Source organism: Lathamus discolor, chromosome 2, assembly GCF_037157495.1.
Source record: "Lathamus discolor isolate bLatDis1 chromosome 2, bLatDis1.hap1, whole genome shotgun sequence".
NCBI classification, from domain to species: domain Eukaryota; kingdom Metazoa; phylum Chordata; class Aves; order Psittaciformes; family Psittacidae; genus Lathamus; species Lathamus discolor.
This window is the reverse complement of record NC_088885.1, coordinates 57,190,063-57,213,925: the sequence shown is the minus strand read 5'-3', so window position 1 is coordinate 57,213,925 and position 23,863 is coordinate 57,190,063. Positions and strand designations below refer to the sequence as shown.

Genomic DNA, 23,863 nt, shown 5'->3' with positions numbered 1-23,863 from the left:
CTATCAAGTATTAAAAAAAAAAAAAAAAAGGAAAATTAAAAAAAAAAAAAGAAAAAAAAAAAAGAAGAAAAAGTCACATTCTACCCAGTTCTGCAGAAATTCTTGTGGACAACTCCCAAGCTAATAGAAGCTGAGTCTGCCAAATGTAGAATAGCCTATGGCAGCAAAGAAAAATTAAGAGGAAATAAAAAGAAATCCATGCATAGAATAACAATTTCTCAACAGTCATTTATTGCAGTGGCAGGACACCACCTCCTGCCTGGGATTAGACATCAACACCTTTGCTTAAAGCTCTTCTTGCTGGATGCAGAATGGCAAGCTGTTGACACTTGCTCCTAAGAGACGGTTAATCCCCATCCACCCACTGCTTGGCTCTCCTGGGGGAAATCTGGGCCCTTTAAATTCAATGGGGAATGTTGCTGAGCTTCAATGAGTTGTTACAGAGTGGTCCCTTGTTATTAGCTTGAGGAGTGGTGATTAAAACTGGTCCTCATCCTTGGTCACTCACCTCGCAAATGTCTATCAGGAATACAGTTAATAGGAGCTTAGTGCTCTTGCATGGTTCACGTTCATTATAAAGCTGTGGGAGATGCCACCACTGGCTCAGGGCAAGAAACCATAAAAGGAAGAACAGCTGTTGTACAATAGGACCCGGAAGAGCTTGAAACACCCCATTGCTTGATCAAGGAGGGGCAAAACCAGTACATGCAAGCCAGTGTTGGCCCAAGGAAGACAGCAAAATTGTATGTCACCAAGCAATAGCGTGGCCCAGAGATGCTGACCACCACCGCACCAAGAGGCTGCTTCAGTCCAAAGGCAGTCACAGATAAGAAATGCCAACATGAATACTCAGAGAGGCATCATTGCTTGCTGCTGCCCGGCGCACAGCTCCAGGAGCACAGGTTCCCCCACGGGTATCTTCTCCAGCCAATGCCAGTGGCAAAAGAGAAGGTGCATCCCAAGGGTGGGAAAAATCATCTCTCCTCCTTTTACCTTCCCAATATCAGTGCTGATATCGGCTGGCAAAGTTCCCACCACTCCATTTTAAATCAATAAAAGCACTGGGTGCTTTTGGATGGGCTCCTTGGTTTCTGCACTGCCTATAAAGGAGCTCCGAGACACGCAGCTTGTAGCTCACCCAAACCTCTTGGGGCCAGTAGGACCCAGGACATCAGCCCCTACCCTCCCTAATATCCCCCTCCAGGCTGCAAACACTGAGCCCCTACCTCTATTCACTCATCACCATTTCCTGGAAAGCTGTTTTGTTTGCCCAACAACAGTCTAATTGTCTCACACACACACACTCACCTCCCACCAAACCCAACACAAAGTCTAGACATAGGAAGCAACAGCAGCACTCAACATGCCCATCCTGCCTGGCTGACAACTCACACAACTGCCTGCAAAGGGCCTTTAAAATCAAGCCAAACATAAAAATTAAGGTAACAAAGAAAGTGGTGGAGCTTTACTTTTTCTTTTATAAAAGACAAATTGTTTATTGATTCAGTCCTTCCACTTGCAACCTCTTTGGTAACAGTCATAACACTTCCAGACTGGGAGAACGCAGTGGAAAGGCCCTATTCTGACCTCTCACCACTGTCAGAGCTGACGTGCCTTGGTGAGAGGCCAAAAGCATGGCCAAGGACCTGGCCTCTAGGGACAACCCGAAACAGCCTACCCTACCATGACTTGTCTTGCCCACGGGTGGCCCAGAGAGCAGCCCCAGCACCCCAAGGCAGAAGACGGTTCGGGATGGGGATGCAGATTGGGCCCTCAGTGCCAAGGCTGACTGTGAGCTGTGCCCTGGAAGGCAGCTCTGATGCACCTCTTGGGACCTCCCGGACATTGGCCAATGGGGCTGTCAACGAAGCAAGACTTGCCCGCTCCAGCGGTAGGCAATGACTTGCCCCAGTTGGCCCCATGTTGATGGACTTAACCCAACCATCTCAGCCTCCCCCTCATCACACAATCCCAAAGAGAGTAACTGCTGTACTTGGAGTTAAAGATAAACATATATTGATTACACATGGTCATAAAAAAAAAAAAAGTAATAATAATACATTTCCTAGAACATTACTTAAGATGCTTCCGAAAAGCATCCAAGCTTCCCCTCCCCGCCTTCCCTTATCTATACAGAATAAAGTGCTTCATTTAGTTTGTTCACACTAGTAGAGCCACTGATACACTCGTAACTTGGCATGTTTGGGCAACCGATACTGAATGCTGTAAAATAATACAGAGCCAAACACCAGGCATGAGAAATTAGTTTTGAGGCAAGTGCTTGGGGTTTCATTCATTTCCTTCAAGTTCCATGCTACTGAGGTTGTTCTTATTCCCTTTTTTTGTTTTCCTTTTTTTTTTCAATTATTATTTTCTTCCTTTGCAAGTTCAACTCAATTCCCACCATGGTCATATGTCACTAGGCAGGGCCGCGTGTGGGGAAGCTCTCTCCGTCCGTGTGAACAAAGGGCGTCTGTCTGTCCATCCTTCCCTCTCGACTTCAGGCAAACCAAGAGTTTAATCAGTGGAGTTGTCTAGCAGCGGATGCTCGTTTCTATTGCACTGTCACAGCCGTTCCCACCTGCCGGCTGTCCATCCATCACCACCTTCCCACTGCGCTGGGGTTATGGCTGTGGTCCGAAGGGCCAGCTGTGCCTCATGGGCACCATGAGGCTAACTGGTCTGTGCTACCAGGCTCCTGGGATAGATAAACCAAAAAATGACACCCCCCCCCCCCAACATGTCTCCCTCCCTTCCCAGAGTTCAAATGAAAGCGGAGGGGGGAGTTTCAAACCCAGACAGGTCTGGGGTTAGATGCACGGGCAGAGTTGTCAGTTGAGCACTGTGCTGCGGTGTATTCATGAACTGCGTAATGGAAATCAAGCCCCTCTCCACCCTCGCAGTCTGTGGAAGAAGGGATGTGAGAGATTAAGGTGCAAGAGTTTAAAAAAAAAAAAAAGAAAAAAAATAAAATAAGCCATAAAAAGCTTGAAAACAACGGACCCAACTCCCCCACCTCCCGCCCTGTCTAACCCAACGGGTGCCAACAGGGACAGATGCGGGACTGACTCGTTTTGAGCTCTTAGTACATTAACGAAAACCAGACATGAAGAGACACACTGGGGCCGAGTAAGGGTGTAGACAAAAGGGCTCAGAGGCCATGTAGGACTCCTGGGAACTGCCCAAGCCCTGGAGAGGGGAAGGAGCAGCAGGGATCTGGTTCTCCAAAGTGCTGTGTGCATGGTCACATCTCGACGTCTCCAAGTGGCTCTATGAGCAGGCTCTTGAAGGGGATCAGACGCAGATGGGATCAGTCACTGGGCTTTCTGTTGGGCTTCTAGCCTCAACAAGGTGCTCTCATCTCACAGTGACATCCAAGTGGGACAGGTCCTCACTGGGAGAGGACAAACTGGGACATGGAAAGCCACCTCCAGGTGACAGGTACAAGGGAGCAAATGTTGGTGTGTTTACTTGGGGGCAGAAGTCTAACAGGCAGGTAGGCTGATGCAGTCTATCACAAAGACCATACAGGCAAGGTCAGCCCTCCTTGGGGTGCAGTGCTCCTATCCCATCTCAAGGCTGAGTGTGACAGGTCAGAAGCACAAGGGAGTCCTAGGGGATGTGATCTGGGAGGCAGTGGAGGAGGAGACAGCATGGACCACTCTACTGAGGTCCTCCAACACATCCATGGATATCACTGAATGCTTCTCTAAAACAGTCGTCTTCCCTTCTGGATCACGGTCCCTTCAGAAAGCCAATGGCCCCAAGACCACCCTTACGGGTGTGTGTTTGAGAAGGCTTTGCGCCATCCTAATAAGCCCCAGGGTCACGGAGGAAGGAAAGCAAAGAAGCCTTTGGTACCCATCTGAGAAGATCAATATGGCGAGGCAGCTCTGTCACAGCACCCTCCATGTGCTCAAAGCAGATGGAGATGAGAGCAAGCCCACTGGCACTGACTGCAATGCTGGGAGTCCACAGGACCCCAGCCAACATGAAGATGAAAAGTGATTTGTTGCTCCAAAATGCTAACACCTACAAGAGCAGCGAGCTTTCTGGAGACATCAGGAACAGGGGACCACCACTCAGCAGGAGGGAACAATAGTCACCTAACCCATTCTGTCAAAGAGCAGTCAGGACAACTGCAGATGCTCCCCTGTCCTGTCCCTATCAGGGCAATGTTCCTGAATGTTCCCGTTCAGCAAAGCCCCCGAGCACGTGGCTGAATCCTCCCATCTCTGCAGGGACAGCCTCAATGCTGCCCAAGCATTTTGCTGATTTAGGCCAGGAGACAAAGCACCAAGATTTCTTGCAGGGCCAGATGTGGCCTGTGCCCACTGTGCCCAGCACCCTGCTGTCACCCAGAACAAGATGCAAATAAGAAAGTGCTCCTGCAGCCTGCTCAAGGTCCTCTCTTCCTTCTTGCCTACCAATAGCTCACGACTTCCTCCATGACCTGACTACATGCATCCACAGCACTGGCCTTGACAGCAAGACATCAACTGCTATGCACACTACCTCTTGGCCAGCACCTCTCTGCCCGTGCTGGATGCTCTGCAGCCCCTGCAGCTCTCCCCAGCTCCAAAAGGGACATTTCCCCTGCAAGAAAGACCACACAGCCATGGACAGGCCAAAGCGTGACTCCCTGATGCAAAGCACAGCACTGAGATACCCAGCTTGGACCAACAAAAAGTTAACAGCAAAGCCTCCTACCACCAGCATGAAGCCAACTTGAAGTGAAACCAAAGACCAACTCAGCTTCAACAAACACAACATGGCCAAAGAAGTGCTAACCAATACCATGGGACATCACCAAATCAAACACAGCCCTCACTGATCCCCCCAAGCCAGGGCAGGGAAAGATGACAACCCCAAAGGGAGTGGCAAAGCTTGGGAGAGCGACGCAGGCAATGAATTGGAGGATGAGACATAATCATCTGGCTGAATGTGGTCTGGCTTTAGCTCTGAACCTTGCAACGGGACCTAGCCTGGAGCTCACCCATCAGACAGGGGTTTATTCAAATTGTTAAGGCACTATTCTGGGCCGATTCTGCTGAGAAATGGCAGCATCCTTCTTCTCTATCCCAGACTACATTCCTGCTGGTCCTGAGGCCATCTGAGCTCTCCCAGAGACATTTTCCAACTCCAGAGCATCCCCAGGAGCCCAGCTCCTGCTGGGATTAGCAGAAAGGGAACACCAGAGCCCGACTCCCTTAGGGCACCCCAAAAATGAACCGGCAGTGAGCTGCCAATGCCCCAGGATGTAACGCTGGTGTTTGTGCTTTTGCCTACCTAGGAGGAAAACCTGTCACAGGGAAGAAAGACGTGGCAAGGGCTGCTAATGAGAGCAGGCTGACAGCTTTCCAACAGGAACATCTGCTCACCCGCCGCAGGCCACCAGGGCTGGCAGACAGAGCTGGCGGGGGCTCTTCTGTGGTGCTCACCTCTCAGCCTCTTGGGAAAAGAGCCTGGATTGAAAGACCAGCTTTACAGTACAGGGATTCAAGCACCACTAACTAGATTTCGGCTTATTATAAATATCGAAGCACCGGCAGGCATTCATTCGGCTAGCAAGCATGTGTGCACCACCGGTGAGCACAACCCCGGACGGCGCAGCATCCTGCTCCTCCAAGCACCACCAGCATCCTGGCTGAAGATGAAGCTGATGCATGGGAAGATGTAACAGAAAGCGACGCCTTTTACCTACACCCTTACGGACGGATGGCAGCTCCCCGCCCCCAACACCCATGCTCCTCTGTGCAGGGGGCTTCCTCCTGCTCCCCCTCTCTGTGGAGAATGACGGGTGAGAAAAAGGTAAAACATACCAAAACAACCCCAAAACAAGGAGGAAAAGGGGTAGAGAGCAAGCAAAGCCTTGGCTCCCCTGGGGGGAGGCGTTCCCAAAGGGCTGAGCAGTCTGTGCAGGCGCATGGCCGGGATGGGGGCACCTAGTTGTTGTTTGAATTGACCCTGCCCGCAGGAAACAGGGGAGGGGGTGGTGGTAGGTGAGGAGGAGGAGGGAGGGTCTGTGGAAGGGGATGGAGCAGTGGCAGGGGCAGGGGGGAGACACCAGGGCCGGGAGGCAACGGAGCAGGGCTGGTGGCAGGTTGGGGGACGGCCGTGTCCGAAGCCAAGGGGTTGCTGACGCGGAAACATTTCTCCTTGTGGGCTTTCAGCATGTTGGAGAAGCGGAAGCGTTGGCCACAGACGTCACAGGGGTAGGGCTTCTCGCCTGTGTGGGTCCGGCGATGCCGCTTCATGTTGGGGCGGCTGGTGAAGCTCTTCCCACAGATCTCACAGATGTAGGGCTTCTCACCTAAGGATGGGGGAAGACAGATGAGAAGCTCGTGTCCTCTGGTGTCTGGGCTGTCTGCTGCCAAAACCCCATCCTGCCACCCTCCCAAAGATGCAACCCCATTCCATTGCCTTTCCCCCGGGTGCCTGCTTACAGGGGCTGTGGGCAAAGCGGGGAGCTCTCACCTGTGTGCGTCTTCATGTGCTCATCAAAGTACTGCTTCATGTTGAAGTCCTTGCCACACCACTGACACATGAACTGCTTGTGGCCGATGTGGATGCTCATGTGGGAGCGCAGCTGGTACTTGTACTGGAAGCGTTCATTGCAGTTCTGCGGAAGTGAGAAGGGTATGAGCTTCTTATGAGCACCCAGAACATCCCCACATTACCCCCAAAATCGCCAGCATGTTGAAGTAGTGCAAGAAATCACTTTTTTCCCCAAAAAAATAACCCAAATAAATAGCTTTTTAAGATATACCCAGCCCGGTGTGCAGGCTGGATGGGCATGGGGTTGGATGCAAAATCCAGGTGCTGGAGGGACAGATCATGGCATCAGACAAGTTTCTTCATAAGGTTGGTAGGACCCTCAAACCAGGAGGCGATGCAAAGTCTGGAAGAGCATGGGAGCATCCCTACAGCTGTACTGGCACAAAGCATGGGGGGAGCTCCAAAAAGTGATGATTTTTCCCCAGATCAGTGGCTATGTCCTTGTTTGAGAAGATGCCGGGTGAGGAGACACACAGGACCTTACCTCGCATTTAAAAGGCTTTTCCCCGGAGTGCTGGAGTGAATGGACCTTAAGGGACATGCTGCGCTTGAAGGACTTCCCACAGGTCTCACAGGTGAATGGCATGTCCTTGGTGTGAGCTGAAGTGGAGAAGAGCAGTGTCAGGAGTCCTCCTTGCACTTCCAGCATCCGTCTCCCCAAGTCCCATCTGCCATTCCCAACATCAGTGCCCAACCCCAGCAAATCCAACACCATCTTGGGAATATAAACAGCAGCAACATTTCAGGTACTTTCTACATTGTTTGCCAAGCCCCCCATTTTTGGATCTCTTTGGTGTCTGCAAGCCCAGGGACCCAACCACCATTGTCATGTGCAATTTGCTATTCAAAGCCTGGCACTGGTGCAGTCTGGAAGGATGGTTGCACTTCAAACCCTCCTTTGATCACTTCTGAGGTCTTTTTTTCTGGTTAAATAAAACAAATGTGATTTCCCAGCACCATGCTCCAAACCAGCACTGAGCAGATATACATTCAGTATTAAATACTGGGCCAAATTTCAATGCCTCTGCATTGACGTGAGAAAGCTCCCCCAAGAGTAAGCCCAGCCCTAAACTCCCAACACAATAGCAACAAAAAAACACCCTTCATTGCCAAAACGATGGATGAACACCCCTAACAAGGTCTCCCTGTGGCACCGGTGCCTCCCGCACTCACCAACCATGTGTTTGCGCACATGGGCCATGGTGTAGAACTTCTTCTCGCAGATCTCGCAGGAGAACTTCTTCTCGGCATAGCCGTGAACGATCTTGTTGTGCTCATGGAGGGACCAGAGTTTCTTGAACCCCTTCCCGCATGTCACACACTGCAAGGAGAAAGGGGATGGGTAAGGAAGCAGGGGAACGTGCCCAGAGACCACCAGCATTTCCATCTTAACAGGCTATCAGCTTAATCCAGTGAAAGAGAACATCACTAGGAAACTATAGCTAAGACATCAAAAATCCTAATGACCAGCAAGTCCGCTACAGACCTTGTCACTTAAAAACCTCCAAAAGTCAGATTTCTATGCGGATGGAACAATGACTTTTCAGGGAAGGACATGGCATCTCCAACAACGGCTGAATTAGGACTTGCATAAAGAGCAGCTCACCCACCAAGGTTCTATTCCCAGCTGGGGATTGAATTCTTGCACACAATTATGCTATTACATAAAAAAAACAAAACACAATCCTCTGTGCATTAGAAGGCTGCAAAGAATACAAGAACAAGAAGCCCAAGCCAGGGAGCACAACTTCAGACTTCAGCAGGTATTACAGATATTTTACCACCAAATGAGTTTTCCAAACATACTCAAATGGACCCCAAAACCAGTCCATCAGCACAAGCAGAACAACATGACATGCAAAGCTTCCCCCAGGAAGTTACGGCAGAGATTTGCTTCAGTTTCGACAAGTTTGACGTTTCTCTGAAAGTTCCCAGGAAAACCTCCAGCTGTGGCATGAGATCAGTTTGAAGCATGTGAGATCAACTCAGTGCCCAGGGAAACACTGGAGAGCCAGGTCCACACAGGAGACCATTGTTGGAGTACAGGGATGGCGGGCAGCAAGCAGCTGAGGCGCCCTGCCAGGAACTAAGGGTCTCTCTTTCCTCCAAGGGTCATCTCTTTGATCTTCATCTCTCCATGACTCATCTTCCTCTTGGTTAACAAGGATAAAACCATCCCTCCTCCTCACAAATGTGTTAAGAAAGTAATTCATGCCTTGGAGGCATCTCACAACAGCACGGCTGAGTGGTACCAATAAGCCTGGGGAGGGTTTCCTCTGGCTTCTCCTCCTACTCAGAGGAACAGATGCTCGTTGATGGGCTTCGACCAGATTTTGTATCAAATGAGGCTGTGATACCATGGAAAATATCCCATTATGCCATGTAGTCACACTATCTCTCCATATATATTTCTATTTAGGCACCCAAGAGGCAAAATTAGGGTCACAGAAGCATTCCAACATCCATCATCTTCACCTTGTCATGAGGAGTCCTCTGAGTTTTACTGTTTCTAAGTATATATTTCCACAGATAAGAACAGTTTTATCTCTGCTGTAAGAGATATTTCAGGACAAACTCAGGACCAGAGCCTGACATCAAAGACACATCAATATCCATTTCCTGCACTTAAAATGAAAAAGGGTGCAGGGGAATTCTAAAATTAAAGGTAGAAGGAAAACAGCAGATGTAGGAAAACCCCCAGGCTGGGACCAAGCACCCTGGAGCGCTGAGCTCTGTCTTCAGTTACCATAAGAAAGCATCACTTGAAAATGTAGAAGTCGCATTCGAATGAGGGGGTTAAAAAATGAGAAGACAAATTATTGCAGGTTAAGAGTAAAACCATACTGAAGCTGGTCAAAGAGTTTGAGAAACAACCAATAGAGCAATGGACAAATCAGTTTTCAGGCGGTGGAGGCAGGATGCCTGTTACGTTGTCTGCAGGCCTGTGGACAGTGATGGGAAACCATCACAGGGAGAAGCCTAACACCTAAAGCATTATGGATGAAATCTGGGGGCAAAACAGGGAAATAAAGCAGCAGACTTGAATGGGATAAGAGCGATGGTCCCTCCACATATCTGGATGAAAACCAAGAAACAAAAGACTGTCCATTATAGGTATAGAGTTGAAAAAAATCCCTTTTCCATCCAGCTATAATTCCGATGTATATTGATGAAATTATTCAGTATTATCAGAGCAACTGGAGTGAATTTGGCTATTTGTAAAATTAGAAACGCTCAACTAAGTAAGAGGTAATGATCCACATTTTCTGCAGAAAGAGGTCACTACACAGTCAGTTGTGGTTCATCCTATCCAGAAACAATCTGGGAAAAGGATAAAAAGCAGGGGGGAGGGAACCAGTAAGGTGACAGCCCCATGCTATCCATCAGGAAAGCTGATGAGGCTGAAGAAACGTTCTGGGAAAACTCACTTTAACTGCGCAGGCTTTATGATCGGCTCTGAAACAGCCACCATGATGCGGGTGTCGGAGCTGCGCTCGCCCATTCTGCGAAAAAGCATCCAAAAAAAGCTACCCCGGCACTGTGCATTTTTCAGGGTCAAAGGGCCAGTGCAGGCAGCAGCTCCTTCACCCACTTGATCCAAGACCGCTCCTGTCTCCATGTTCCCCACACACCCTAACATTGAGATCCGCTTCATTCCCCTTTTATTTGTGGTACCATCAGCAAAGGGCTCCCGGTGCCTAGGTTGCGTCCCCTTCACCTAGGATGGCTGCAAGATCATTTAAAATCTGGCTGGTGGTGGAAGGATGATGGGCAAAGCTGTCCAGAAGTTGGTATTTTTTAATTAATAGCAGCAGCATCACACAAACCAGCTCGTCAGGGATTAGGGGATGGGTTGGAGGGGTCTGCAGGAACACACGTTTGCTGCTCTGATGGGATGCCTACCTATCCCTCCAAAATAGCAGTGATTTAACAGAGTCAGTCTGCAAACACACAATCTCGTTAGCATTAGGTGAAGGACACACCAAGCTCAAGCCCTGAATGGATGTCAAATGCATCCGGAAACTCGCTAATACGCAAGCTAAAGAGCACAAAAGGCAGATTAAAACCATTTTAACTTGTGTCAGCAAATCTTTGAATTAAGCTAAATTGGTTTCAGCCTGGGTGGGAACAGCTGGAGTATGTCCCCATCAGGGGCTCGCAGTGTTTTATCCAGATTAACTGAATAAACTCAAAGGAAAATCACTCCTCAAAAATTACTCCATGCTTCCACCCGGCCAGCCAGGGGGAAGCCACAGTCCCCTGGCACAAACCCTCGCATCCCATACCACCATGGGACCCTCGTGAGCCTGAATACAAGTCATAAGGATGAAACGAGGTTCCCTCCCGTCTGCCATGTGCCAACCACAACATCAAAAATAGCCATGGTGTAGCTGGATGGGATGTCCTCCATGGTGGGTGGGATGTCCCTCCCACACTGGAACGTCCCATCATAGTGGGATGCTCTTCCTTTGGTGGGATGCCCCAACCTTGGTGGGATGTCCATCCCTGGTGGGATGCTCCACCCCATGGTGGATGTTCTCCCCTTGGTGGGATGTCCATCCCGTGGCGGGACATCCCCAGGGCTGGCTCACCTGGATGTTCTTCTCGCAGTCAGTCTGGTGGTGCAGCAGCAGCTCGCTCTCGAGCAGGAAGCGTTTGCCACACTTGTCACAGATCTGCATGCGGCTGTGCGTGACGTTCATGTGCTTCTCCAGGTACCAGCGGTTGTTGAAGACCCGGGGGCACTTCTTGCACGGGTAGTGCTGCTTCTCCTCCAGCTTCACCTTCTGGCCCAAACTATCTTGTTCCTTTTTCCTCTTCCTCCCTCGCTGCCCTTCTTCCTCCTCCTCCTCCTCCTCCTCTTCCACCTTGGCCATCTCCTGGGACCTGGTTGCCATGGCAGGTTTGGTGGCTTTGGAGGCCCGGCTGCCTCTGCGGGGCTGCCCACACTTTTCCCTTTTCACTTCTGACGCATCTTCATCATCGTCGTCATCATCCTCTTCTTCCGTGGTCTCCTCCAGGTCTTCCTCCTCACTGTGCTCCTCCTCCTCCTCCTCACCCACCTCCGCATCCTCCTCTTCTTCCTCCTCCTCCTCCCCTTCCTCATTCTCCTCCTCCCCATCCTCCTCTGTGTCTCGCCCATCACCATCAGGCCTCCCCATCACAGCTGCCTCACTGGCAGCTCCCTTCCCCTCCGTGCCCTTGGAGACGTTGAGGGTCTGGTTGTTGAGGTTCACCTCCACAATGATCTGTTCCCGGTTGTACGAGCCCTGGCTGTCCAGGTCCTCCTCCGACTCCTCACCCTCCATCTTACAGACAGTACCTGGACCACTATCCTTCTCCTCCTTGTAGTACTGCTTGGCTGGACCAGGGGGGAGCGTCCCACCACCCGTGCCATCTTCCACCCGCACTGAATAGGGGTCATTGCCCTCCCGGGCGTAGATCTTGGGATGGGGGGCATCCACCTCCTGCTTGATCTCGCAGTAGTAGGGTGGGGGTCCGGCGCAGCCCTCAGCAGGCAGGGCCATGTCAGTGGCCAGGCTGAGCGAGCGGGTGTCAAGGAGGTCCTGGCAGGAGGAGGCAATGTTGTTCATCTGCAACACGGCGGCCGCGTTCAGCACATCCTGCACGTTGCAGGAGTTGACGAGGAGCTTGGAGGTGTAGATGAAGTTGAGGATCTGCTGGAGGCCCTGTGAGGTGAGAGCCTCCAGAGAGAGCTCCACGCGCTGCAGCTGCTTGTTCTGGGTGAAGAGGGAGTGGAAGAACTGGCTGTAGGCTGCCAGGACCCCCTTGTGCGCTGGGAAGATGCTCTTGTGCTGCACCAGCACAATGTCCACGTCGCACAGGTCCGGCTGAAAGAGGCGCTGCTCGTTCAGTCTGTCCATCAAACACGTGAAGTGGAGGGCTACATCCTCCACCAGGGAGTACTCAGCCGAAGGGTAGTCAGTCGTTTTTTCGACTATCAGCTGTGGGGAGGAAGGAGATAAAATAATTCAAGAGGGCTCTTTCCCCAGGAAAACACCCGCACAGCCATGCCACCCATCCCTGTCCATGTATCCCAAATCAGAGATACCAACCAAGAAGCTCCACCACCAACTTCATTCCAGGAGACTCAACCAAGAAGCAGAAAGCACAATGAAAGGATAGGTCAAGGTCACACAGGTACCTACTGACATCCCTTCAGCCTGGGGTAGGAGGCACCATGGCCACCCCACCACCAAGCTGGTCCAAAGCCTGGCTCAGCTGTCCACACTCGTGCAGGGGAGATGTCATGCAGTGGAGGGGATGCCTTGATCTCCTAAACCAGGTGGAGACCCCAGGGGGACATTTGCTCCATGCAGGAAGCCAATTCTAGGCACCAGCTGAGACTTAACCCCCTAAATAGAAGGAAATTAGGATTTTAAATCTCCCTGCTTCTACAAGATAATTACATAAAACACAGTAACCTCTCATATTTCCCGAACTACACCGTGTGCTCTGACTCACGTCAGCAGCTAACTCCCTAGCTGGATTCACTGGGATGATTTATGCGCTTTTTTAATGCCCATTTTAAATTGCCTGGGGAAAGGCACTACCTGGAAAAATTCAAATCAGGGAGCAGCAGCCCCAGGCTGGGAAATGCTGTGACTGCCAACACTTCCCAGACTGCATTTGCTGGGTATTTAATTCCACTTACATGTATTTTGCATGGTGCAAACCACCTCTGGACATCCATCACCTCTCCTGGGGATACTGAGCCCCAGGATGGGTTTGCCAGCTGCATCCCAAACACAAGGGATGTCCCACACTCTAAATCTCATGCCCTGTATTAAAAGCAGGTGGGATCACCCCTTACCCTCTGCTTCCCTTTGTCTTGCTGTGCTGAACACCCAGTTCATGGACGGAGAAGGATCCAGCCACATTAACATCCTCTTTTCCACACCATTGCAAGATGTGACCAAGGACACGGTGCAGAACAGTGGCAGAAATGGAGGGTTCAATTTGTCAGGTTTACCCTCCACCTTACACTTCAGAAAGAGTTTCTCAGCTCCAACTTTTTTCTGGAACAAATGGCAGCTCTTCATCAACCCCTGAATTCCAGCAAGACACAATTTGTTTGTCTTCTGTTTTTGTGAGCCAAAGGCGAAAGCACACGCAGACAAAAATGTTTAAATAATAAAAAAGGGTGTTTTCTTCTGTTTTCTCAACAAGTTTTTTTTTTAAAAAATGCTCCCCCTCCCTGCCAAAATTCTTCATTTTCACTGAATTTATGCTCCATAACCAACCCACCCAACCAATGGGGTCGTCAGCTTCACATTGTCCAGAGGGCCCCAGAGAGCCCCAGCAAGCCCCAGCAAACTCACACCAGGGGGAAAACAGGACAAAACCAGCTTTTCTGTGGCCTGGAGTAAGGCAAAGAGGGAGAAGGGATCTTATATATATTTCTGTATATATTTTATATCTCTATTATAGATTCATTTTTCATATATATTAAAACACTGTATAAATATAAACATATAAATACATAACTACTCTACATACATATTTGTTACAAAATGCCGCATCGCAGCTGGAACATCTGCCACCTCCACCCCCCTATTTTCTGAGCCTTGCAACTGCCAAGGACATTTCGATGCGAGGAACTTGGATAGCTCAGCCCCCCCAAGACACACAGGAAAATAAATAACGCTATCATATGTATTGAGCGCTGAAGGGACAGCAAAAGCTTTCAAGTGGAGAGGTCTGCTCTTTGCCAGGGACTTGCCTGCTTTGCTTGCGCTATGAAAAAAAACCCAGTTGAATTCAGGTTTTTCCTCCTGGGATCCATCTCACCTCACTCCCCATATAGGATGCCCCGAGCTCAGCACGGTCACAGCCATGGAGAAATGGATGCAAAACAGGGGGAATTGGTTCCGCTGGGCAGCATCGTCTCTGCACAGGGCAGCCAGGAAAACAAAAGCTGGGTTCTGCTCCAGATCGAGGTTTTTTGGCAAAAGGGGCTGATCCCTCACCCAGAGCCGGGCCTTGCCAGGCAGCTCTAATCAGTCCCAGCAGCGGCGAGGACAATGCGTGTCTTGGCCGCGTCCTGTCGGTGACTTCAGCATGGGCTTGTCAGCGGGAGGCTTTTGCTCTTTATTGCTATCAGATGCTTTCCGTGAGCTTGCCCGGAGCCCCAGCCAAGGCGAGAGGCGCCGGCCGGGGTGAGATCCCAAGAAAGACCCCAGCTTGCCTTAAAATACCCCTCTGGCAGCTCCTGCTCCTGCTGCCGCACCGGAGCAGAGAAGCCTGATTAATCGGGATTAATGGGAAGGTTAAATCCATCACCCTTCCCCTGGGAAAACAAATACTTTAAATATATACTTTTCTTTTTTTTTAAATCCCAAACATATTAAAAGACACTTACTGAAAAAATGAAATCACAGTTTTGCTCTTTTCCACCATCACCACCTGGGTGGGTTTAGTCCCACGAGCGGCCCACTGCAGGAGCAGGTCATCCATCCCATTCCGAGTCTGGACTTGGGGTGTTCAATGGTTTATGAAACTGGAGCAAACCCTAAAACCACTGATCCCCACCACCCCCAATGAACTCTGGACAGGGCCCCGGCATCATCATCATCACAAAAAAGCAACCCATAAAAATTACTCGAAAGCAGTGTGTCCGTGAGGTCCCCATGCCAAGGGGACGGCAGCGCCTCCAGACAGCCCTCCCTGCCCCGACACTGCCCTCCAGCGCTATTTTCACAGCATTTTCAAGCAGCACTGCCAAAGTCCATTCCCAAAACAGCCAGCTGGAGAATGGGGAGGATGCTCAGGGTGAGAGCGGACAAAGGGATGGACCTAACTGAGCCCTGATGGTAGTGGATGTGAAGAAGAGATAGGAGTGATACAGGAATGGTGGCCAAAGGAGATGCTCATGCTCACTGGACCAGGGCAGCCTTTCTCCAACAAAGCCACTGAAAATACTGCCACAGGAGATGAAGCCTGAGCACAGCACCGTCCCTTACACCTGCATCCCCTACCGTGCCTCAGTTCCCCTTAACAGCCCCACCAACACCTCATCACCTCCCTTGAAAGTGGGCTGCTGCTGGACTTACCTCAATGTACTAAGACGGAATACTATTTATCTTCACAGATCCCTAAATGCTCCTGCAGCAACATACCCCTGTGGATGAGCAGGAGGTTGGGTCACCCTGGACATATTTAAATACTCAAATCTGCAGACCCCCCAGGCCACCTCTGGCATTCACCAGGCTCTCTATTTATTTATTTATAGTCATGTCTATTGCCCCATCACTGGAGTATCGAGCATCACAAGTATCTATCTCCGGCATTAGCAAAAGGATAGGGTTTTGGGGGCATACAAGGCACATTTAGGTGGCCACAAGCCCCTGCTTCAAGTGGGTCAGGGTGGTGAGACCAGCTGCCTGTGAACCGGTTTGCATTCAGCACAAAATCCAGGGATTTCCTTAAAGTTTTTCACCACCAAGACTCCCATGAAAAACAGCAATCTGTTTTTCCATACCATCTGCAACCACCAAAACATTTGCCATTGACCTTCAGTATTAAACCTGCATTAAAGAAAAGTGCTTTAATGAGTAGCTGAATACGGTATTAGCACTTGCTCCTCAAAGAAATCTCGTGTCCTATCCTCAATTTGAATAGCGCTGCATTGCAGGGTGAAAGAGCTTAGCTGAAACTATTCAATCCCAAAACTTCACTTTTGCTAAAGAAAGAAATAATGTTAAACCCCCCTATTTTTACAGATTATTTCAAGTGATACAAAGATGTATCATAAGGAAACCCAAAGACACCCACGCTTTTGATTTTTTAATCCACATCCCTGTGCTATTTGCCCTCTGCTTTCAAGACCCTTGGATGAAACCTTTAGCCTTTATCCCCATAGTTTTGAGGCTACATAGGGTCTGGGGTTTTTTTAAGGATGATGTGGTGCTCACGTCTTTCAAAAACCGACTCCCAAAACCAGGATGCACCAGCATGAAGCCACCCCAGAGCCAGCAGCACTGCCTGGACTATACATCGCCAAAACCACCCATGTTTGGACCACGGCCATGCATGGAAACTTGGCACTGATATAAAACACATCCCAACGCACGCTCCCCTTGCCTATCACCTACCTTCGCCGCTTTGCTTGCCTGTCGCCGCCCTCCCTGGGTGCTTCTCCCATGGGTGCTTTGCCCTCCCGTGGCACAGCGCCGTGCTGGGGGTAGGGGTTTTTTTGCTTCTCTGAACGAGTGTTTTTATTTAATTAGGGGAGGGTTGTCCGGAAAAACAAGCAGGAAGGGAAAACAATAGCTCGGCCACAGCCCCGCCTGGCGAGGCGCCGGCCGACACGGCCCCTAGCACCCACCGCCAGCATCCTGCCCGCTGGGATGGGATGCTGCCGGGCCTGCACCGGGCACTCACAAGGAATGGTCCCATCCCAGAGGCCAGGAATGGCCAAGTCCTTTGGGATGGTGGTGACACGCTATCTAACGTGATGACTTTCCTCTACGTCCTGTCTAAAAGGCTTGAGGCTGCCCAAATTAGAGCCATGTACTCAGAGAGAGGAAGCGAGAGGAAGGGACTCAGTGATGCTCCCAAAGCCTGTCCCACTCCAGGGTGTTGAGCATCCCAAAAAACACCTCCCAGCCTCTACAGAAGCAAAGAAGAGCATTAGCCTGGCTTGGGGAACAGTCAGATGTTTCACAGGCTTTTTTTGTTCCCCTCCCTTTTGGTTGTTTTCTAGGGCTTTTTTAATAGCATCCAGCATTTACAGGCTTCAGCTCAAAGATGCTTTTCCAGGGAGCAGCCTGGGAAGCCAGCAGCAGTGCCAGGCCCAGCAGGACCATCCTCAGTGCAAGGGAATGGGGATAAATACTTCCCCCATCCCTGTCCCCATGCAGCCAAGGGGCCGCCACTGCAAATAGGGAAAAGGTTTATTTGGGCTTTTCTTGTAAGTGCCACAGCCACCTGCAGCACTGGGAGAACAGGGGGATGAGGGGGGATGAGCAACACCAGGCTTCATCCCGTTGGGAATGGGCACTGGCTTCCCAGCAGCACAGCCCACTGAGGGTTAATGGCTGGTTGCTTTCTTATTTATTTTATAGGGTTTTTTCTTCTCATTTCCCAAACCCACCACCGTCTCTGGCATCCTTCTTTTCTTTTGCACACAGAGCTGCAAAACTACAATGATGCTTTGCAAGGACAGACAGATGGGACAACCCTGATATCATCCCCCATCCCCAAACTGGTCCAGTGAGGTGATGCTGCAAAGCTGCTCCTTGCAGATGCACCACCGTGATGGCACCAGGGACACCATCCCTTTGTTCCACCAAGGGCGACAGGACCAAGCCCTGAGGTCAGCCCAGTAACCCCCGTATCCATCCCGACATGAGTGAAGGCGAGCCCCATCCTCTGCACAAGCACAGCCTCCTTGCTGCAAAAAATATTGAGGCTTCAGCCCAGCACCACATTATCTCCAGCCCAGGATAAGTCTCAATCACTCTGCTCTGGAGGGAGGGCAGAGGCACCAAAACTGGGCTGGATGCACCCATCCGTCTGTCCCTGTCCCTTTGGTCAGGACCCAAAGGCGTTTCTTTGGGTGCAGCCAGACCCAATATGCAGTGCAAAAGCTCTGCGGGCAATCCAAGCTCTGCGCTAAGCCTATAGCAGGGTCTGGGGTTAAACCACAAACGGATGCTGCTGGATTTTGGCAGAGCCAGCATCCTCCTGCAAACACCGAACACAGCTAGGGCAGACAAGCCACAGGGTCCCCGCCAGTGCCTGGCACAGCCAGTGACACCCGGCTGATGGAGACATCCCCGAGCCACCACCCTGGCACAGGAGCAGACATTGGGATGCGATGCTGTCCTCCTGTCCAGGGGATGCAGGACCTGCCACAGAGTCACTGCTGGGGTGGAAGAGCCCGGGACACACGCACACACACAGAGCCACTGTCCCCCCCTCCCCTGCCCGAGAAAAACAAGCGGAGGGAAGATCGAGGGAGGAAACAAGGACAAAACCCAACGCTGACCTCCCCAGCCGGGCTGTCGGCCAAGCGGCTGCGCCAGGGGCCAGCTCCGAACCGCTGCCCAGCCCCGCGCGAGCCGGCGAGGCCAAGGAGGAGGTGAGCATCATTCCCTCGCAACCCTACGGGTGCCCCCAGTGCCACCAAAGGAGGGGATAGATGCAATGGGGGAGATGGTGCACAGAGTCCCCTGTGACCCATAGGATACCCAGGGACCCCAGATTCAGTGCAGGGAGCATGGACGGGTACAACGGCGCAGCCACTGCACTGCTTGTGCATAACCTGAAGCCATCGTGTCCCTGAGCCAGTCCAACATACACACTGCCATACAGTAGCCAGGAAGAGGCTGAGATCCCTGGAAAGCAAGGTGGACAGACTTACAAGGCCTCCTCCAATACACTGCTGAACTACCTTGGCACTGGACAGCACATTCCCCTGCCCAGCACCGTGGTCTCCATCCCTGGGGAAGCCACAGTAACCTTCCAGGTGGGGCAACAGTGAGATGGGATGTGACACCTCCAAGGTTTGCCCACACCCAGCTCCCATCAAACCGTAAACCCAACTCCAGACCACAAAACTGCCAGAGAGGTCCAAGGCTGAGCCTCTCCCAGCACCCTGGGCACAGCTTTCCATCCTACAGCATCCTCTCCAGAGCCTCACGCTGATCCCAGGGATGGTCCCCATCCCCAGCTCCATCCTAAACCCAACCTTGGCTGGGGCTTTTTGTGAAGCTCCAGCCATGTTCCTCTCTGCCAGCTATCCTTCCAAACCAACGCTTCAAGATTTTTATGAACATGCATTAAAATGGGTTATTTTTATCATGGCTCTTCCAACAAATTCATCAGCTCAGGGAGCAGGGCTCTAACCCAGAAAAAGGTGTCAGTAGCCCTGGCTCTGGGCAAAAGATACAATAATAAAAATAATAATTAAAAAAACAGTTTATTGTAATTAAGTCTTCTGCCCATCCTATCTGTACCACCATGGCCAGTCCTTCCCCATATCCAAGGTCAACTCAGGTCTGACCATAGGCAGCTGAAGCACCGAAGTCAGCTGAAGACGGAACAGCAGCCTAAAAGGACACAGGGAGAAGTCCTCAGGTGTCCCCACACAGGAAACCCAACGGGGCCAGCCCTGCCCTGCAAGCACCACTCAGGAGTGCAATGGGTTTCCTTTAGAAATAAGAGAGGAAAAATTAGGGACATTTGGTACAGAGACAGATCCCGAGCTTATCCTCACCACCAGCATCCTCCAGCTTTTCAGGGACCACAGATCCCATGGGATGTCAGGGGACATCTAAGATGCAAACCACACAGGGGACTTAGGGGATTCCCTTTCTCAGGACTACACAAATGCAGAAGCAAAACAAAAACTTCAGCTCTTGCTCTTCCTGGAGAGCACTTTGTCACGGCCATCGCCACATCCCCATCTGAAAAGCCTAAAGGCAGCAGTGCAGGAGAGCCCTCAGTTTTCTCCTCCAGCATGAGCAGGGAGGGAGGATGGGGAAATCAGCAATTCCCCCGGAACCTTCAAAGACCCTCTGATGTTTTGACACATTCAGTTCATCCACAAGAGGGTTTTTTTCCTGTTTTTTCTTAAGCAGAAAAATCCGCATATTAAAAATAACCAATATTTAACCGATTCACGGGCAACCTCCGGCTTCCCCCTCCCTTTTACAAAGAAGACATCTCTAAAGGCAGCAGCGCGTTATTTTAGTGAAGGGGGTGACATGCTTCTCCTCCAGACCTGAGACACAAACACAAGGCCGTTTATCTTGCCTGACTCCGGCGTTTGCCTGGTAATAACCTAACGCGCCGTTAATTCCTCACAGGGAGAACAAAGCTCAGTCCTGAAGCCAAGCCAGGCAGCGACAGGAACCCTCCGGATGCCCCAGCAAAGCCCCTGGAACGGTGTTTAGCCCAGCCAGCATCCTCAGGGAAACTCCATGGTCAGAGCCGAAATGTTTGCACACAGCAAACGATTTCAACCCCAGATCCAGGAAATAAATAAAAATAAAATTTTAAAAACTCCCTTAACATCCTTCCAAGGAGGATTTTTGCTCTGTGAAGCAAATTTTCCTCTGTTTCTTACTGAGGCCATGGGCAGAGGAAAGGTTTAATTCCCAGCTTTTCACCTCCTTCCTCGCAGGGCTGCCCGCTCAGGTGGGTTCTGGGCATCTCCATTCCCACCTCGGGGATGAAACGTTCCCCCAAACCACGCCGGTGCATCCCCAGGTCCATCAGCATCTCCCTCCAGAGGGGATGCAGGGGCGGTTTCATGAACTGATTAATGCCAGCAGGAATTTCACAGGCCGAGTGCGGCCAGCACGTACCCAAACCGGACCCCGGATACCCCCAGTATCGGAGCCGGGGAGTGCCAGGCTCCATCCCAGCATCCCGGCTATCACCTCCTGCACCAGCTCAGCTGTGTCTATTTTTCCAAGCTTGCACTTTCTTCCCCTCTCTGAAAAGCCGCCCGAACGCCTCCAGGGTGTTATTACGGGCACGGAGCCATCGCTGGGGCAATCACAACCCCGCACTTTTAGGGACGGGGGAGGCACCAGAGCACCTGGAACCGCGGTTCCTGGGCACGGCACATCCCAAGGGATTTTCCCTGTGCATCTTCCCGGCTTAGGCCTGCTCTCTGCAAGTCAAACGAACCCCCCTCAAAAGTCTACCGGCTGCTAAAATAGGTCACTGCTGCAAGGCTCCCGGTGCAACCAGCCTCCCTGCCTTGTTATTACTATTGTATTTTAGGAGGATTCATGGAAAATGCCTTTGCAAACCCGGAGCAGGGCGGGATGCTGCGCCCTCCCCGGGCCTCACTCCTCTGGGGGGCCAGGGTGAGCCCAGCATCCCCAAGATCCCCTTGGGAAGGGGGGCCCACGGCAGGAACAAACCGGGGGGGGGGGGATGCACACAGGGACGAGGAATTAGCAAAATGAAGGAGTCATCCGGGGAACAAAAAGGGCCGAGGAAGGGAGAGGCTGCTCCCGCGCCCCCCCCACCCCAGCAAACCCCATATCCTCCGGCCTGGGCGACCAGGCGGCCCCAAAAGTACCGTCTGTGCCCCTCCGCCGCGGCCCAAACCTCGCCGTTGACCACGAATGGGGGCCTTGAGGTGGGCTTGGCCCCGCTGCCAAACCCCCCCTCCCCGCATCAGCCCCATCACCTCTCAAAACACATCGGGGTGGGGAGAACAAGCCCAGCCCCCCCCCCCCCCCCCCCCCCAATCATCCCCTCACCCCCCGCAAAACCAGCCCGTGCATGGCGGGGGACACGGCGACATTTTTAATGCGATTTTCGAATGCAAAACCTTCCCCCCCCACCTTGTGCCAAGGGGGGGCCCATGCAGCCCATTCTCCCCCCACCAAAGCTGCTTGCAAGGAAGCACCGGGCCCACTGCATGGATGGGCTGCGCTGTTTGTATCCTACCCCCCGCTCCTTCCAGCCCCTCCACGCGTGTCCGTGTGTCCCGTCCCACCCACCCACCCCCCCCCGCGGTAAGGATGCCACCGGCTCGCCCATGCAAACCCCCTCCCCAGCCCCCCCCCCCCCCCCCCGGTTTCCACCTCCGCCGCCCTTGCAAGGAATTGGGCAAGTTTCGGAGGCCTTTGCAAAGTCAGCAAAGCCCCTGGAGCGCGAGGAAGCGGGGGGGGGAGGGAAGGGAAGAAGGAGGAGGGGGAAGAGGAAAATAAGGAAAAAGCAAGGAAAAGGGAAGGGAAGGAAGGAAGGGAAGGGGGGGGGTGTGCAAGCTCTACCATTTTGATGCAAAGGTCTCCGCGCAAAGGAGTCCCGGTCCTCCTCCGCTTGCCTGGGGTTTTTGCTCTCCATGAAAAAACAAGGACTGTTGGGATGGGTGGTTTGCTGGGTTGGATGCGGGGTGGTTTTTTTGCCTTTTTTTTTCTTTTTTGGCTGGCTTTTTTGCTGTTGGTTTTTTTGGTTTTTTTTTTTTTTTTTCCTTTTGGAAGAGGAGGGGGGAGGGAAGGAAATCACCGCGCCGCCGCTGCTGCTGGCATCCCCCGTCCCTGTTTTCCTCTTTTTTCCTTTTTTTTTTTTTCCTTTCTCTCCCCCGCTTTTTTCCTTTTCTTTTTTATTTTTCTCGTTTTCCTTTTTTTTCCCCTTTTCTTTTTCCTCCTCCTTCTCCTCTTCACCTCATCCTGCCCATCGCCATGTTCGCCCCTTTTAGGAAGACGGAGGAATGCGGAGCGGCGGCGGCTCCGGCTGCCAGGAACCCCGGGGCCGCTGATTGGAGCCGCCGCATCAGATGGGGCCGCGGCTGCCCCTTTAAAGGGACAGGGCTCCGACGACAACGACGACACGCTGCCACTCACCCCACGCGTGAGAGCCCCCCTCATCGTCCTAGCACCCCAACCCCGGGTTACAGCCAGGTCTTGCGGGGAGCACCCCTTCCACATGCACCCGGGAGCATCCTGTGTGCCCCACTGGGGGAAACTGAGGCACATGCACCCGGCCAAAAAAAAACCAAACCATAAAACCACCGAAAAGGCTTTTTGGGGCATAAACCCCCAGTCTGGGGAGCCGTGGGGTAAGGTTGGTTTTGTTAAGAAAAGGGACTTTTGGAGCGCTATCCTGCTGCCTGGGGAAATGGCATTCCCTACAGGTAGAGATAGATGGGGAGGGTGTTTAAGGCACGTTTGTTTTTAGGATGGTTTTTGGCCATGGAATGTGGGGCACAGCCACCCCCTACCTCACTTCCCCAGAATAAAGCAGGAGTTTATTATTTTTTCCTCTGCTTGGATCAACCCAATGCTGAGCTGCGAATGGGTTTTAGCATCTCAGTGCAACCCAGCTGGGTCCCCCCAGAGGAAGGGGGGAAAGCTGGAGCAGACATGGAGGGTGGGTCCAGGGAGGCAACATATAGGGTCCTCATGGTGCTCTCACATGTCTGATGCCCCGCGGCGCTGGGCTCCACCATGGCAGAAGACCCATTAAGCACCCAATGTTGGAGTGCTGACCACTTCCAAGACCCACTTCTGCCCTCACCACTCGTGCAGACACCATCCAAAATGCCCAGGGCAAATGAATTCTGTTCTACCACCCTAACAGCAGAGAAACACAACAGCTTCAAAGGGTGACAGCAGGGTTGGGGGCAGAGCCCACATGCTGCTGCATCTTCATCCCACTTTCCCGGCTCTTCTCCCCTTCCAAACCACTCCCTCTTGCAGACACAAATGTGGTAACGTCTTGCACTTGTTTAGACTCTGCCTTGGTTGCTGTGTGCAGTAACATCTTCCAGATGTGTCCAGCTCTTTGCATAATGTTGCTGCAGCCACGTCCT

At 51.8% G+C, this 23,863-nt stretch overlaps 1 protein-coding gene across 1 annotated transcript; it reads right to left on the bottom strand.

Annotated features, from left to right (window-relative positions):
* Positions 1–214: 214 nt before the first annotated feature.
* On the bottom strand, positions 215–22,797 carry ZBTB47 (zinc finger and BTB domain containing 47). The gene is made up of 6 exons (XM_065666927.1): positions 22,323–22,797; positions 11,151–12,524; positions 7,732–7,879; positions 7,043–7,158; positions 6,478–6,622; positions 215–6,313 (listed from the first exon to the last, which is right to left on the bottom strand). The coding sequence occupies exons 1-6, from the start codon at positions 22,323–22,325 to the stop codon at positions 5,946–5,948; spliced, it is 2,154 nt and encodes a 717-aa protein (XP_065522999.1). The 5' UTR covers positions 22,326–22,797; the 3' UTR covers positions 215–5,945.
* Positions 22,798–23,863: the final 1,066 nt, after the last annotated feature.